The sequence below is a fragment of the Anser cygnoides genome, chromosome 1 (assembly GCF_040182565.1).
Source record: "Anser cygnoides isolate HZ-2024a breed goose chromosome 1, Taihu_goose_T2T_genome, whole genome shotgun sequence".
Taxonomy (NCBI): Eukaryota; Metazoa; Chordata; class Aves; order Anseriformes; family Anatidae; genus Anser; species Anser cygnoides.
This window is the reverse complement of record NC_089873.1, coordinates 131,075,137-131,091,807: the sequence shown is the minus strand read 5'-3', so window position 1 is coordinate 131,091,807 and position 16,671 is coordinate 131,075,137. Positions and strand designations below refer to the sequence as shown.

The 16,671-nt window shown below is 36.8% G+C and overlaps 1 protein-coding gene across 1 annotated transcript in view; it reads left to right on the top strand.

The window, feature by feature from the left end:
- Positions 1-95: 95 nt before the first annotated feature.
- Positions 96-16,671, top strand: part of MOSPD2 (motile sperm domain containing 2) — a 33,936-nt gene continuing 17,360 nt past the window's right edge. Inside the window, exons 1-7 of the mRNA XM_048066812.2 lie at positions 96-165; positions 359-422; positions 8,168-8,323; positions 9,070-9,156; positions 11,569-11,723; positions 15,093-15,153; positions 16,412-16,450. Of these exons, the coding sequence (XP_047922769.2) occupies positions 157-165; positions 359-422; positions 8,168-8,323; positions 9,070-9,156; positions 11,569-11,723; positions 15,093-15,153; positions 16,412-16,450 (571 nt within the window). The 5' untranslated portion in view covers positions 96-156. The remainder of the gene's footprint in view (positions 166-358; positions 423-8,167; positions 8,324-9,069; positions 9,157-11,568; positions 11,724-15,092; positions 15,154-16,411; positions 16,451-16,671) is intronic.

Genomic DNA, 16,671 nt, shown 5'->3' with positions numbered 1-16,671 from the left:
AGCCGTCCGAAACTCCCGCCGCGCGCGGGGCATGATGGGAGGGGGCGGGGCTTATAAGCGGAGGCCCCGCCCCTTTCCCCTCGTTTCCCCGCCCCTCCCGCGGGGTCACGCGGCTCCGAGCCCCGCCCCTGCCCATTCCTTCCTGCCCCCCGGAGCATGGCTGACGTGAGTGGGCTCGCGCCTCTGCCCCCCCCCCCCCGTTCCCCTTCCCTCCCTCACGGCGGGCGGTTGGCGGCGGTTGGCGACGGTTGGGGGGTGCCGGGGGGTGCCGGGGGGTGCCGGGGGGTGCCGGGGGGTGCCGCGGGCCCTCCTCACGTCTCCCCTCTTTCTCTCCCCCTTTGTCGTTCGCCCTCAGCAGCGCCGGGACAAGGCGGCGCTGGTCAGCGAGACGAGGCGGCGGTTCGAGGCCGAGTACCTGCCAGGTGAGCTCCGTCCCGAGATGGCGGCCGCCGGGCCGGCGGCTTCGTGCGCCCGGTGCTCGCCGCTTTGCCCTGCTTTGCCTCGGGGGCTTCTCTTTCGGGGTGCCGGGGACCCTCGCCTTGGCTGCTTGTGTGGTGCTGGGCTCGGTGCTTCTCGGCCCTAGGGGAAAAAACGTCCTGCCCCCGGCCGGCTTGTGTGGGGAAGGAGCTGGTTTTTCGGAGCATCTCCAGCCTTAACTTAACGCTGATCCTAATTAAAGCTGTGCTGCGTGGCCGGTTTCTAGCTTCGGAAGCGTTTGGGCTGGTAAATGAAGGGCAGGGGATGCTGGGGAGCCCCGGGGGAGAGGGAACCCAGGGAAGCCTTCAGGGCTTTTTGCTCCATCCGGAGTCGATTTGCATTGCTTAGGGTAGAAGGCTGTACAGCAGGTAGGGCAGTCTGCGAACAGCCGCAGGAAGCAGAGCTATGACGGTGTAAAGGCTCTCTCCTACATTCTCCTGCCCAATTTTGAATGCAAATACAGCAAGAGCCCAGTAGCGTAGGAGTTGCATTCATCTCCTGTAAGTCCAAATCCTGCAAGCACATGCTGTGCATTAAGGTACCTGATCAGAACTATTGAAGTTTCTTAACACTTTTTCATAAGGCTTCCACATCTCTACAATTTCTTTGTGATTAGCGCTTAGAGCACTTATCTTCATAAGTTCTGGAGGATCTTGAATGTGGTATGACTTTGTTTCGTATGTTTGTCCTTCTCGTAGTCCTAAAGAAATGACTTTGGCCCATGTTTAGCCATGGTGTGTATTCCTACCATAATGATAAAATTATTAGAATAATGTCTTGAAGGGGAGAGAGAGTTTATTTTACCTTTTGATTTGTGAATGAAGTTCTTTAGCAGTCTTGAAACTCAGGAGAACAAAGAATCTTCAACTATAAATTCTTTTGGCTACAAATGTTTTCAATTAATGTGTTGTTTTTCTGTGATAGATGCATCTGTTATCCTAGAGCTACATTTGCTGTTCAAAAACAACCCCCCCCAAAAAAAACTACTTAGCTTTAAACTGCTTTGAGACCAGTTGCTGCTCAAAGAGAGTATTCACTTGAACTATCCATTAGAATCCTGTAACTCCACAAACTACTTTAGTTGTAACGAAGCCGCTGTTGGGCTGGTTGTCATAGTCTCCAAAATAATTCAACACTGTTGCAAGGTGAGCTGTAATCCTGCCTGCAGTGTTTGGAACACACACTTTCTGAGTAAGCTCCCTTTTTCGGCTGTGGTTTAGGGCTCTCAGCCCTTTCAAGAAAATCGGATTAGGGTTTTTTTGAGTTTGCATTCTTAAGTCCTTACCTTAAATTTAGAAATGCCACAAGCAAATTAATATTGTCCCATTCAGTTCAAGTGTGAAAAACACAAAGTTTTAGTGTGACTGTGGTCCTTCTGCCTTTACTGTATGTATTCTAAAATGTATTCTTCTATCCTTTCTTATTTGAAAAGGGATGCAGAGGGGCACAGATACAGACAACCTGTGACCTTTTAAGTTGTAAAGGTACAAATGATTGCTTGATATTCAGCAAGTTTAGTCTGCTTGAAAAAGTAAGGTCACTGTCAAGGTACATTGGGAAACTGATGCTTTCATAGAAGGTTCGGTGTGGTTGTAGAATTGTCAGCCTCCACAGAATGATCCTAATTCCATTTGCAAGTGAGCTGTAATAGTTGAATAAAACTTTCAGGCAGCTTTTATTTCTGGGGAGTTGCAGCTGCTGCTGCTTTTTTTGCTGTCTGAAGAAAACAGTGGTAGTGATTATTCTAGACACTTGGTGTTTGTGTTAAAATGTCAAAGAGCCACTTTGTGGAACTCACAGTTACCGAATTTCCTCCCCCTGTGCAGGATGATTTGCTAATGGCCACGTATGCTGTGGTGGTCCTGCAGTAGTGTTTGTTTTTGTTGTGAAATGAAAATGTAAAGATTCTTTTGAAATCTTTAATTTGGTTGAAATTTACTGGCACAATACAGTGTTTTAGATTAAAGCAGAATATGTTAAAATACCTCAAAGTATATCTGACTGAGAAAAGTCTCATGTTAAACTTCCACATTTAATACTGCATGTTGGAATGTCTCATGTAGAAGTTATAATCAAATTCTATGCTACAGTTTTGACAATTTTCAAGGTAAAGTGGGGACAGTCATTTTCATGCAAAAGCACTATAAATCTGTTTCTGAATTAAATGGCTGTTTCATTTACGTGACTAAGTCAACGAATGGTTTTAATAGTTAGATACAGTTTGGAAAACAGTGTTGGAGAACCTTACTGGCTCATTTCCCTGAAGTTTGCATGAGAATTTTCATGCTGAAGTTGTTGAACTCATGTGGCCCTGGAGGGGCTTTAGAAGGAAAAGTTAGCTATTGTGAGATCTTATCTGCAAAACAGTGCTTTATGATAACTGTTATCTTGTGTGTTTTTTTCCCCTTCACAGTAAATTTTCAAGCTGTATTTGGAAGACAAAACTTCAGTGCTTGTGAAGAATGTATACCCCTAGTAATTAAAACTCTTCCTTTTCAGTATTGGAAGTATGCCTTTGAAAAGTATCTTCTTAGTGTACTGTCTGATGTGGTAGGTGGACAGCACATTGTTCTGGCAGTTTGGTGCCTGATTTCTGTTTGCCTGTTTGGATTCTTTGTGAGAGTTGGTGATGTAAGTGGTCTGTGTGGTGACAGGAACAACGAAAACAAAAGATTATTTTCCAGTACTGACTGGTACTAGCAATGTTTTCTAGCAAACAGTCTTTTCTCATTCATTGGTGGATTTCGCTCATTAGAACATTTCTGAAACTAGCTTTTATTCCCAGACTGTTAACTTCCATTTTCATGTTGCAATAGAATTTATTTATAATTCTTGGTGGATTTTAGATTTTAGAAATCTTAGTGGGTTTTCCCATTCAAGAAGTCTGTGTTCCATGCTTCCTTTTGCACGTTTACTTTTCTTGTCTGTATTCCTTGTTCCTCCACATTTGCACCCTCTTGGGTTTTCCTTCAGGGAAAGCTTAATTTTCACAAAAAAACTTTGCAAGAGGGGTTTCCCACAGCAATTTACAGATTAAATTTCATCGTGACTTCAAGCCAATGGCAAAATGTGTTTTATTAACTATATGGGACAATTGCAAATATGGTTTTAGATGTCTGGGGCATCCTCAAGAAAGCATAGTGATATGACTGTCATAGAAAACACTTAAGGTAATGTTTTGAATAGCTGCTTTTCTTTGCATATGCTCCAAAAAATCTGTTTGTTTGTTGTTGTTTTTTTTTTTTTTTCAGATTCATGGCTTTAAGGCTAAGAAGTTTTGTGAGGATAAGATAGGAAACATGTATGGGTAGGATAGCAAACATACTTTCACAGAAAGCTATGTGATACTAGTGCTTGCCCTTTCCATTCAAAGTAGCTTTTATCATCACCAATAGTGTAAGTTTTTGCTGAAAGTTTAAATTTATTACCTCTTGTTGGAGGCACATATTTTATTTGTATCTTGCAGTTTTATTTCTATTGAAACAACTCCTTATTGGGTGGAAATGATTTTTTCTTCCTCCCAGTCTGTGTATGGCTACTGACATTCCTAAATTGCTTTCAGCCCTGTCAATTTCCTTGCTTAACAATTGAAGGCACATATCTAAGTAGTTATAAGTGGTTATCTTAACATGTTAGAAGGCAACAGTCAATTACAGTGGGTTTCCTCTTTCTAAGGCTGGAGGAGTAATTATAACTGTTTCAGACTCAAGACTTCTTGACTGACATATCTTTTAGAAAAAAATAGTTAAACTGAAAGGCTTTGTTTAATGGGAAATTCTACATGATCTGATTAGTTGCTTATCCCAATTCTTTTGTACAATAAAGTACTTATTTTTTAATTATTGTTTGGAGGCATGTAGGTTGCTATTCCTACTTCTTAGCTTTGTGTATGACTTATTCAGTATCATCTTCTTTCTACCTGGACTACAAGACTGGAAAAGAGGCAGTATAGTTTTCTTCTATCTTATTGAATTGCATCAAATATCTGCTACTTCTAAAGCATGGACGCCAGAAGAAAGCACAGCAGTGCAGCTTCAATCTCCTGTTAATGCAGGTGGCACTGACACGCACACAAAAAGAGAGAAAGGACATCTCAATTTGTGCGTCAGAGAATTTCATGAATTCTTCCAGAAGAAGTGTTGCAGTGAAACTCATGTTTGTTTAGTTTTACATGCTTGTGGAGTTTATTTTAGAGTTGTTCTTTTTTTAGTATAGAGTCCACTGTCTTCAAAGATGCTAGCTGAGCCGTGGTTTTCACCTTAAGTTTCTTAGCTTAAAGATTACTACTACTTATAGGGCAGAACGTGTCCATAACAAATAACTCCTCACTTAGACAAGAAGAAAGGAAGCTGAGTAATAGGAAGAAGTGGTTGTTCAAACTGAACTTTTTTTGGTCTTCTAGTCTTTTCTCCCCTTATCCCACATGTCCAATGAGAAGATGGAAGTAACTTCAAGTAACTATCTTCTTGTTCTTTCAAATTTCCTTTCAAATTTTTCAAGGCTTATTGTCTGTGAGAAGGAAGAGAGCTAGTTTCGGATTCTTCTCCTTGCTGTTGTGACTGTTATTCCCTCAGATATAATGTGGAATTTGGTTTTAATGCTCTCTGGCCAATTTGCGTAACTAAGCACTGCATGCTCCCTTTCTTTTCTGAATCTGAGTAGCTACAGTTAAATGTTGCATGAGTAACATAAAATGAGAAGCTTTCTGATTCTTTTACAGTGTTGTTTGAAAATAAGTTTCCAAATGTCTGTAGAGTTACGGACAGCGCATGGATTTGAAAAGGAATTCCTCCTTTAAATTGACATGCTTTCAATAACTTCAGTATTGGAAGGACTGCAGCAATCTCTTTTCAATGTTTTGTGTGTGCAAGATACAATTCTATTTTGGGTTTACAATCTCATTCTAAATTTTATTTTGTAGCAAGAATTGGATAAATCAGGTAAGGTTAAAATAGCAACCAGTACTCATGTTGTTCTATCAGTCTTGCTGAGCTTACCTGATTGAAATTCTTCAAGTGCATGTGGAAGCAGAATTTGACTAGTTTGACATGTTTGAGGGTTGCATATACATAAAGTTAGACTGTCCCTTTGTAGAGAGCTTGGTTGCTGAAGGAGGGGTGGGAATGCATTTTTCTGCTTTCCTTACCTCTCAACCCAGCTTGCTTTACATTGTAATGTTGAAAGTCAGTTTGAAATGTTTTCTCCATTTCTCTTTCATTTTTGTAAAACATTAAGTTAAATTTATATTTTTCAATATTATCTAAGTTCACAATTTGGGAAAAAATTGTCACTGGCCCAGAAATGTGTATTGAGGCATGTTTCACGTAATATGTGGACATTTTCAAATGATTACTTGATACAAGATGCATTATTCTGTCATTCTGTTGGCTTGTCCATAATGAGAACAGAAAGTCACAGAAAACAGTTTGAATCCTTTTAGTTTCTGCCTGGTGGCGTGTTATTTTTCTTTAATTGCACTGTACCCAAATCCCTTTCACAACTAGGGTATACATGGAACGGATCTTGCTTATGTTTTGCTTATTAACTTCAGTCATCCTTAACTGTAAGCTATTGCATGTTAGATGTTGTTAAGCCAAGTTACGTAGCTCAGGCACTAGACATGTAAGGCTGATATTAACTCGCTCTTTGGTCTTGCAGAGCTCTAGCTTGCTGTGGCTCTGAGTAGTCATAAATGGCCTGAGTAGCCGTGATGCCCTATTGAATAGTCCATGGCGTAGGGATAGCTAATATGCCATGGCTAACAGAAGGCAGTGGTTCTCTTATTTTAGCTCCAAGTGGATGTGCCAGCTTAGTTACTGTATATCACAGTATATTTGAAGGGGATTTAAATTGGAAGGCATATTGCACCAGGAGAGGTGGTGGAATTTTCTACCTTGACTGAGAAAGGTAGTGACCTGTTTGAACTGGTGAATTAGCCATGCTGAGAGCAGAAATCCTCTCTGGTGTTTGTTGTGGGTGTTTTTTTTTTTTTATTATATATTTTTTTTTATTATTCTAACTCGAAACTAGATACTGTTAATCTTTCTCAGACAAAACTACCCAAATCATTAATCACTGTAGGAATAATCAAATTTCAAACAAGCAGTTGAGACTTTATGGAACTTAATGCTCAAAATCTTTGCACAGTGTTCCAGCTGTGCTTGACCTAGAACCACAGGGAAGTTGAAAAGCATTTCAGTCTTTTGTGTGCTGGATGTTCAGACCTGGACTTAGTCAGACTATATGGAATAAGTTGTCTGGTGTGATTATAGAAATGATCAGAGAAGGAACTGGAAGAGCAAGAGAGCTTTTAGTGGATGAGAGGCTAGTGGGCAGAGAGGAGCAAGAAGGGATATGTTCTTGCATTTAAACTGAATTTATGTTGTACAAAATTGAAAGTATAAATTAAAAGATCAGTAAAATGGGTCAAATCACTACATGTAAGTAGTTAAACTAAAAATATTAGAATTTAATGGTGTGGGTTTTTTTTAGCATCTTGTGCAGTGTTATGGTCTAAGTGAAATAGGCATCACTAAACCATCCACTAACAGTTATAAATACTTCATTTCAATTGTGATGGCCCTCCCTGAAAGCATTTACTTTGAATTTCTTCCTGCTGAGAGAGGAACGGTTGTTCCAGTACGTGAAAATTAACATCTATTTTAAGAACAGTTAAATTTTCTCAAGCTAACCGTGAAGAGGTCAAGTCACTAACCAGTTTAAGTGAATAGTTAAAAGAGCTTACATTTTTTGTTGGTTAGCAGAGGTGCTTATCAGTGTCTGTTGCTTTCAGAAGCCTGTTTCTATTGCTCTTTCTTGATTTACATTCCAGTGATGCAGATTGTACAGAGAAAGGGGAACATTGATCTAAAAACTGAGCTGTCCTTTAAGCATGTTTACAATAAAAGTGTGTTCACTTAGGCATTTGTATTTTGCAAACTTCCCTGTTTAAAGAAACAAACACCTGACAAAACAACATATTAATAATAAAGCAAAGGGTACCAACAACTCCTGTTTCCTCATAAGTACTTCCTAAAGTGTGTTAACCCGTTGTCTTCTTAACATGATATAAGAAGAGTATGAGGCTTGGGGGATTTGTACTATTCTAGAGTAGCAAGTATTTTGTGTTCAGTAAGGTAACAATCTATAGCAAGTATAGATTTTTTTTTTAAAGGAAAATCTATAATTTCCTTTTTAAGTGAAATAATTGTTGAATGTAATGATATATAAAGCACGGTCAAAACTAGTAATTTTTATACCACGCTTTGTGATCTGTCATGCTGATGCCTAGAGAGCTCAAGCTTGAGTTACTAATTCTTAATACATACGCATCCGTTAGTACGCAGATTCTTAGACTATACACCTTTTTGTGTTAACTGCAAAAAACTGTTTTTGTCTATGGAAAATTATACCTCCCCACCCCTCAACACACACAACTTGATTTCTAATGTTTTTTCTTTGAATAAGAAATTACTCTTTCTAGTGAGAGTAATCCAGTAGTGTTTGTAATATATCTTCAGAGTAGGTAGATGGCATGGGCAAGAAAACTAATTGAAAATTTTTATCTCCTTAAGTATGAGACTGCAAAAGAAATCCTGTACATTTAGTAAATGCCTGTTGAAACTTGACAAATCTCTTTCTATTTTCATTGCAAATGCTGTATTCTTACAATAATTGATTTATTTGCTAGATAAATCAGATAAATATGATTCCAGAGATGTGGAAAGACTTCAGCAAGATGACAAATGGGTTGAAAATTACCTGATTTGGCGTCAAGATGTTGTGGATGATACATTAAAGATGATTGATCAAAGCTTTCAGTGGAGGAAAGAATATACTGTTAATGGTAAGCTGTTATGTAATTCTTGTGGTGGTGAATGTTGCTTTCCTGTTGAACTACATCTAACCTCTTCGCTTAATTTCATTACATTTCTTGCTCTCAAAGGTTGTGAAAATACCACGGAGTACTAAGCAAGAACTTTTCTACTCAGTTAAAAAAAAATAAAATAAAAATTGCTTCTTATATAAACCAGTACTGTAACATTGTACTTCTATATGTCTATTACAAGGTTGTTTAAGGGGAAGAAGGGAAAATATCTCTTGTTTTGTGTTCGTGTGCTAAAATGGCGTCCTAATAAATAAATGAAATTCATATCTCTGATGTTGTGATACAAGTTTATTACTCTAGCATTGGCCCGTCACCCCAGGTACAATAGATCAGATTTTTTTTTCTTGAGTGTTTTGAAGATGAACTTCATCTACAAGACTTCACAATCTGAATTAAGGAAGGATAGAGCAAGAAGGGCTGTAGATCTGAGCAAAAAATAAACACTTGCAGCATTTTTTTCTTCCCTCAGAATTTTATTCTTCTGTCTTCCTAAACGGATCCAATCATACAGCCTGAGAGGAATAAGATAATGAAATTCTCAAATGAGCTCAATTTTTGCATTGATTTCCAAAATGACATGGGAGGTGGTTTATGAAAACACTTTTATATTTTGTTGTTAGACTTCTGCATTTTAGTGACTTCTGATAAGTTGAAATGTGATTATTAATGTGAAGGCTGAAAGAATTTTTCCTTTGGCTTTTCAGACTTGACTGAATCTGTCCTTCCAAAATCATTACTTGAAAATGGCTCTCTCTTTCTGCACGGATATGATAAAGAAGGCTATAAATTATGTAAGTTACACAAAACATAATATTCAGTCATCCTTCATTACTTTTTGTTTCCAGCATTTCAGTTTTGAAAAATAAATGTTTTAAAAATAAAAGTATGTATGTATTAGCAACTGCCTGTATTGTGAGAAGTTGGTAACTTTCATTATCTCTTTGGATCACAGAAGTGAATAATGAATTTCATCATCAATTTTCAAAAATCATAAACCTTTAATTGTAATTGTCAATGGGTTTTTTATCTTCCCTGTTGAAGTGCGTTGTTTTTGTATCTACAGTGTTGAGTATATAAGTAGAAGAAACATTGATTATTGCAGTGCATTGTCATTGCTTTTCTAGCAGCCCACATTCTTACATACTCGCAGGGGTTTGCTGGTTTTTGTTTTGTTTTCTTTTGACATTGGAATGTTCAGTAATAGCGTGAGCAGCTGAAATTTGGTGGAGAATGAACTCCCAAATTGTGTGATTAACTTAGCAATAAGGAGTAAGACTTGTAGAGAAACAGTAAATATTTCCTGAAGTACTCTTGGGTTTGAGTGTGTAGTAGATGGGCAGTATTTTCTATAAATGAATTTGGTATAACATCTGACAGAAATAACTTTAAAGGCTGTAAAACCAAAGAGTCTTTTAAAACAAATCACCTGATAGACTATCCAGGCAATAGTTTTGCATGACGGTGGGTAGGGAGAGGGGAAAGCCTTTAAGTCTGCAATTGTACTTTCCTTCTTTTACCAAGGCCAGGTTGTACCTCCAGAAATGCATTAACAATCCAGTCTGTTACAGAAATAACTGTTTTAAACACTAATATGCTAGTTTTCTGATAAAATAATGACCAGAAAAATACAGCTTATATTCCATGGCTGTATTTTGTCAAATTGTCCATTTTCTTACTATTGTAAGATAGAAATGCTTTATGAAAAGTTGATGCATTTTTATGCTTCATGATTTTCTTATAGCCTCCAAGGTAAGTAATCAAGGCTAAGTGGTGATGATACATTTTTATAGCACTTATTTATAAAGCTGAACACGATTATACTGGGTGGCTCAATTTGATGAGATTGAAGAGGGTAGGAAAATGAAGTAGGAAGACATGACACTTTTGCAATGGTGGTCAGACTTAGAATACTTCAGTTGTGTGATAGGAATGTGCAAGTCAGATGGCTGAATAACAATTTCTGATTTTACTGTCACTGAATGATAACCAATGTCTCAATTTCCTATCCCCAAAGTGTTTCTTCTGTGAATGTTACTGGGTTAGAATATCTCAGTATGCAAATTGAGATTGTGTTGTAGTCAAGAGTTAGTGGTTAGTGAGCATTTGAGAAATATTTCTTGGGCCACACACTCCATTTTAACTATTACATGAAATAGACCTTTTAAGCTATAAAGAAATTTTTCAAGAATTGGTTGCTTTCAAAAGAGTCCTGTGTTTGAGTAGGATATCTTTCTGAAATTCTGCGTTTACAGAATCCAGTTAATATGCTGCAGTTATAAATAGATAAATAAAAAACCTGTCTCTACACAAGTTGAAAAGCTTGGGAAACTTCCATTGAATTCATAGAATGAACTTGTGATAAGGAAGTAAAAGGCGGGGGGGGGGACATCATGATTTTAAGTAAAACTTCTTGACATTTCAAGGAGAAAAATATTAGCTCATCTGCTGCTATTTTCGGGTCTTGTCTATTTTTTCTATTGTAGATGTACCACAAATGAAGGCATCTCTTGATGTTGGGCCCCTGAATAATTCTTTTATCACTTAATTGTATAGTCCGTCATTTGGTTGCAGGCATTTTTATGAAGTCTTACTTTGAAATACGCTACTTACATGAGAAACTTGTCTCTTTGTGACTCATTTCTTATTCCAGAAGGATATATATCAGGCTTTCATTTAAGTAATGTTCATCTTCTGAACTTCCTAGTTTTATTTTAGGAAGGTCTGTCACTTGTTATATAATTCATAATAACTTGTGTATAAATAGTTTTTTTCAGGACATGACAACTACAAGAACATAGAAAACTTAAGCAGAAAAAGAAGTGTAAATGTCATAACGACAGTCTTCAGAACACAACAGCTGAGGACTGCATGCATTTAATTTAAAGTTATTGAATAATACTCTTACTAAGTAGTAGAAGTCTTTAAATACACGAAAAGTATTTTTCTTCTCTACTGTCCCTTATTTGCTGTAATTTGTAACATTTTCATAATTAAAAAAAAATGCGCAAAAAAAAGTGGAAAAAAAAGGAAAAAAGTATCCAGTTGTTCTGACTGTTCAGTGTGACCACAAAATCAGTAAAGATGTAGAATACAAAGAGGGATTGGTAAATTTCACAGTGCATCCTGTATGGTTATGAAAATGTTTCCCGCTAATTCGCATCTGTTTCAATTTTTGTGTGTTTTTATTCCTTTATTCTCCCAAGTTTGGTTTAGAGTGAAACTTCATATAAGAGATCAAAAACAGCAACTTGAGAAAAAGAAACTGGTAGCGTTTTGGTTAGAACATTACTCCAAGAGAGATCATGGAAAGCCCTTAACAGTGGTATTTGACATGGCCGAAACTGGAATCAGTCACATAGTAAGTATGTTTATTTTTTTCTGATTGCTTTCTGAATATTTTAATCTACGTCCTCTTCTCCCCAGAAGAGGATTCTTGTGCAGTCATTTAAACTAAAGTAACTTAACAGTTAACAGCAGTGATATGTAGGGGTTGTTCCCAAGACACAAACAGTTTCAGAAATCCATTGTTACATATTAAACTGTTTTTCAGTCTTGGAGAGCACATTGAAAACTTCCTTTTAATTTGGTAAGTGGTGGAGCCAAATGGACTCTATATAGTAGTTGCTCACAAGCTTAGTTTGTCAGTTGTTATGGATGATGATAGTGGAACTTACTGCCTTTTAGGTACTTAAAAAATAAGTTGAGACCTCTTGTAATGAATATAGTTGCTACCTCTTCCTTAACAGTTCAAATCTCATTGTTGTCTTTTCTTTCAAAAAATCAAAGTTTGTCAAGAGCGAAGGATGGAAAAATGGGGTAATGGTGAAGTATTAAGACCTTAGATGCGATAGCTGAGATCTTTGAGAATGATGATCTGTTCCGAAAAGTCAGCATGTTCAGTTGACAATTCTGATTCTGTTCCTGTCTGTCCATCCTGCATGCCATGTATGTTCCCCCTGTACGTTTAAACTGTGTGTTTCTGAGGACCCTGCATGCATCTTCACTTACTGAATTTTCTTGTGAAGAGAGGTTAGCTTGATGCATAAGAGCAACTTATCAAGTAGACACTTCTTTTTTACTGATCTTTACAAAAGGAGCCGAAGTCTGCTTTTTTTGTGATCCATGTTAGATGTGAGTCTGCTTCTATGCAGCTTTATTTGCAGTTGTGAATGCAGGCTGAATGAGACACTACTACAATTAGTAGAACCGATTAGTAATGGTATAGGAAGAAGCAATGGGTCTGTTCGAACTTCGAAATGATAACATTTAGGACACAAAAATGCTTTTTTCAATTTATATAGATTTAGGAGGGAATGTATGTTGTACCTCTTACTTTAGGTCTTTTTTTTTTTTTTTTACCTGTTAGTTTGTTACCATAGTTTGTTGCAGGCATCTTCTTTAAGAATTTCTTTGTAGAAACTTGTTTAGAGGAATAGAACATTGTCACTGCCTACATCTTTACCAATCCTTAACTTATTAACTTATCCCTGAAATCAGGATATTTTGGGGAGTAAGGGGATGTGGGAGAGGAAGGGACGTTTGAGTAAATATCTGCAGAGTTCTGTGGGTCATTTTCTTCAGCTGAATTGAGCAGAGAAGTGTGTTTTTTAGAATCCTCTCTCAGGATCTAAACTGTTTAAGATTGTAAGGTGGAGCTCTTGCCTGTCATTAGATTGAATCTATAGATACCCAGTAACTAGAAATCTCAGTGACTGGGTAAAATCATTGAATTTTTTTTCTTACATAATGCCCCGCTATCCTTTTATAAGAATGGCTAGAACATGTCATCTTACATTTTTGTTTATATGGTGGAAATGCCTTTTAAAAATGAGCAAAACCTAGTGTTGCGTTAGGACCTTGCAGCCATGCTTTACAGGGCTATAAGCTTTTGAGAAGACATTTTTACAAATAAGCGTGGGCTGATCCTAACTTACAAAACTGAATTGGAGATCTTACCTGTTGTTTGAGAGCTGCCTATCTATCATCCTAAGATAATACTGAAGCAATGGTTTTTATATAATAAAAATGAAAGACTAGAATATAATTGCCTTTATGGTTGAAAACAAACAAAAAAAACACGCTAGATTTTTATTTTTTTTTAATTTGTGGAACATATCCTGAAGCAACTTATTTCCATTGTGTTTGAGGCTCCCAGAGACAGTCTCTGCAAGTTCATGTCTTACATTGCACAGTGTCATTTTTCAAGGAATATTTTTTTTTATGGCTATTTGTAGCCATGTAGAGTAATTGATAAAAGCTATCCTAAAAGAACTTGGGGTTTTGAGTTCTTTTCCAGAGCACGCTTTGTTTGTTCCATTGTTAATGTTGTCTCATCTGCTATGTCAGCTTCTGTCATTGGTATGCAGTCAGATAATTCTGATAGTTCATGCCTCGTTGAGGCATTTCAGGTAACTAGAATTGATGCAGTTATTGAATGGTCTGCTCAAATCTAAACTCTTATTTTCAGACTTTCATCAAAATAATGGATTCAACCTCCTTATATCTGATAGTGTTGCTTTTGGCTAGACAGCAGAAATAAGATCAGTGTCCTTGCTAATGCACAGGAGATGCTAATCATTACTTGAAAATCTATCACTGTTTATACTGTTAAGTAGGAGATACTGTTTTGGTACAAGCAACTGCTAGTTGAGATAAATGCTTCTGCAAAATGCTATCTTCTTCCTTTAAAGATATCCAAGCTTTCAGTTAGTTGATAATTACTGAAGCTCCTAATGAAGCTTTTAGATCGTGGGTAATCCTGTTCGTACAGCTTTTCTTTATCACTTTATCTGCAAATGTAGTAATAATGTGTTTACATCACTTTAGGAGCCAGTTCCCTATAGCATTTTACTGTTTTTATGTGACAGGCACTGGGGGATCCACTATCAGTAATATGTTTTGTCCTGCCTCTGAAAGTCTCCTTGTTAGGTAATTTCCTGTTAGAAGGGTTGAGGAAGATAAGTGCTCATGGCAGGCTTCCCACCTAACCAAAGTAATTTATTTTGATAAGGTAACTCTTAGTGTATTGTCTGTATCAGTTTCATAAATTCATAAAATGCCCTTTTTGCTCTTTATTGTGTAGTCCCGTTATAGCAGGATTTTGCAGTGGAGACTCAGTTGTGCTGTATCTTACCTGCTGCTCATTGGATAGGAGCACCCCTACAGTGGGTGGTATGCAGGCAGTTTTGCTGGGGTGCTGCCTCTGCCTATAATTTGTCAGCATAGCACTAACTAATGCCAACAACAAAAATTCTCTTAAAATGAAATTTTCTTTTTCCTTCTGGTAGATTCTGAGTGAAGTTCTTGCATGCCTTTTGGTATATGAGTTATTCAATTGAAATTTCAGTGTGTTTAAAGCCTTATAAGTCAGCTAACGGTAATCTGTGAGGTTCCCTAGAGCTAAAGCTTTGTTTTTCCTTTGTTTTTCCTGTACAGCTTAAATTTTGTTAATATCAGTAGTTACTTTATTACCTAATCTATTGTGTTGATAATAAGTCTGTTAACTTCTGTTATATCATAAAGCTAAGCCTGTCTGACCACAGTTCTGCAGCAATTTAATGAAATGAAAAGCATTATACATATTTGGATAATGTTTGTAATGTCTAAGATGAGGAATACCGATGACTACAAGATACTCATCTTGTACTATTCAATAAATATTTTATCTTAACTGAGCTTATATTTTAATGTTTTGATTTACGTTTTATTTACTTTGTTCTTATTTTAGGACTTGGATTTTGTTCGGTTTATTGTCAACTGTTTTACAGATTATTATCCAAACTTTCTCAGTAAGTATTGTATATGAAGCACTATAGACCTGTTTAACGGAAGCATTTAATAATATGGCAGATGATGGGGGAGACTTTTTGAAGTCTTTTTGCATGCTCTTTATGTGGTTTTTAAAAATGAGTGGAAGGCTTGTCCTTGGAATTTAGTGTTCTGACTATAAGATAAGATTTGATTTTTAAATAAAGCCTAAGCGCATGGAACACTTTGACATTGTAGATTCAGGATATTTTTGCACTCTTAAAATCAGGGCGATTTTGAAAATAAAGTTTATTTACAATATATCCAAAATGAGCTGACTTTTCAAGACACATGAATAATTTGCTTTGTATTTACCAGTTTTCAATCTGCATGTTTTTGCAGATTGAAAATCACTATATATATCTAATAGAATTGAATTAGCCTTTTTAGCTTTCGTTTTTTTTTAGTCTGGGGTGAAGCTTTGGAAACTTATATGACAATTGGTATCCTTTAGGAGTCTTTAGGGAACAAAAGAATACTGGCTATAGAAAGTCTTCAGTAGCCATGGTCTGCTTCCTCAGAACAGGATTAAGGCATGTTGGTATGTGAACTTGGCAAAAAACTGCATAGTTGCCTGCTAATTTTTTATGAATAGATGAAAATTGAATCACTTTTGCCAGCTTGTTGTATGTGAGTGAAAGTGTCTGAATTTTGGAGCTTTGTAACAGCAGTTGCTTAAACTCTCAAAATGAGATTTCAGTTTACTGACAAAAGTTTTGAACTTTGGTCAAAGATTGAACTTAAATAGAAGTGCAGCAATGTTTTTGTTTTAATTTTGACATTTGAGAAAAATATTTGGGGACGTTTGAGTCAAGGCACTAACTTTTCAGGCTTCTCTCCTAAAACAACAAAAAAAAATGAGAACAAGTGTAGCACAGACTTGCTATTTGTTTGGGAAGAAGAGGTGCTGAATATACCTGTTAACCTTCTTTTCTGTTAAGCAGTTACTTTTCTAGATCAGGATAAATCCTTACCTTTCTCTGCCTTACTGGGGTAATTACTTATAGTAACAATATGTCAGAAAAGCAATAAGCCAGAGAGATCTGTAAACAGTTTCCACATAAATACTTACTGCCTTCAAATAGTAATAGAAATAGGCTTATACATGCTATAAACTAATTTCTTCAAGGAAGTAAGCATGGCAGTTTAAAAAAATGAAGTATTCCCTTTTCACATTACCTTTATTGCTGTACTCCCTGTTAAACAGAAATACCTAACATTGTTTCCTTTTCTTTTCAGCAAAGATAGTGATCTTTGAAATGCCATGGATAATGAATGGTAAGTCATTTTTTTGGTTTGTTTTTGTAATATCATGACAACTCTTTAAAATCAGAGTGAACAAGAAGCATCTTTCATCTTTTTCTCTAGATACAGTTAAATAGTGGATTTGTTAAATGGTCATCTTTAAATCTGTTGATATGTAGGCTGCACGTTGATGTTTTTCTGTCTAGTGTTGTATTTTGGGTTACACTTTTAAAGGGAGTAAAAATTCGTCCTGT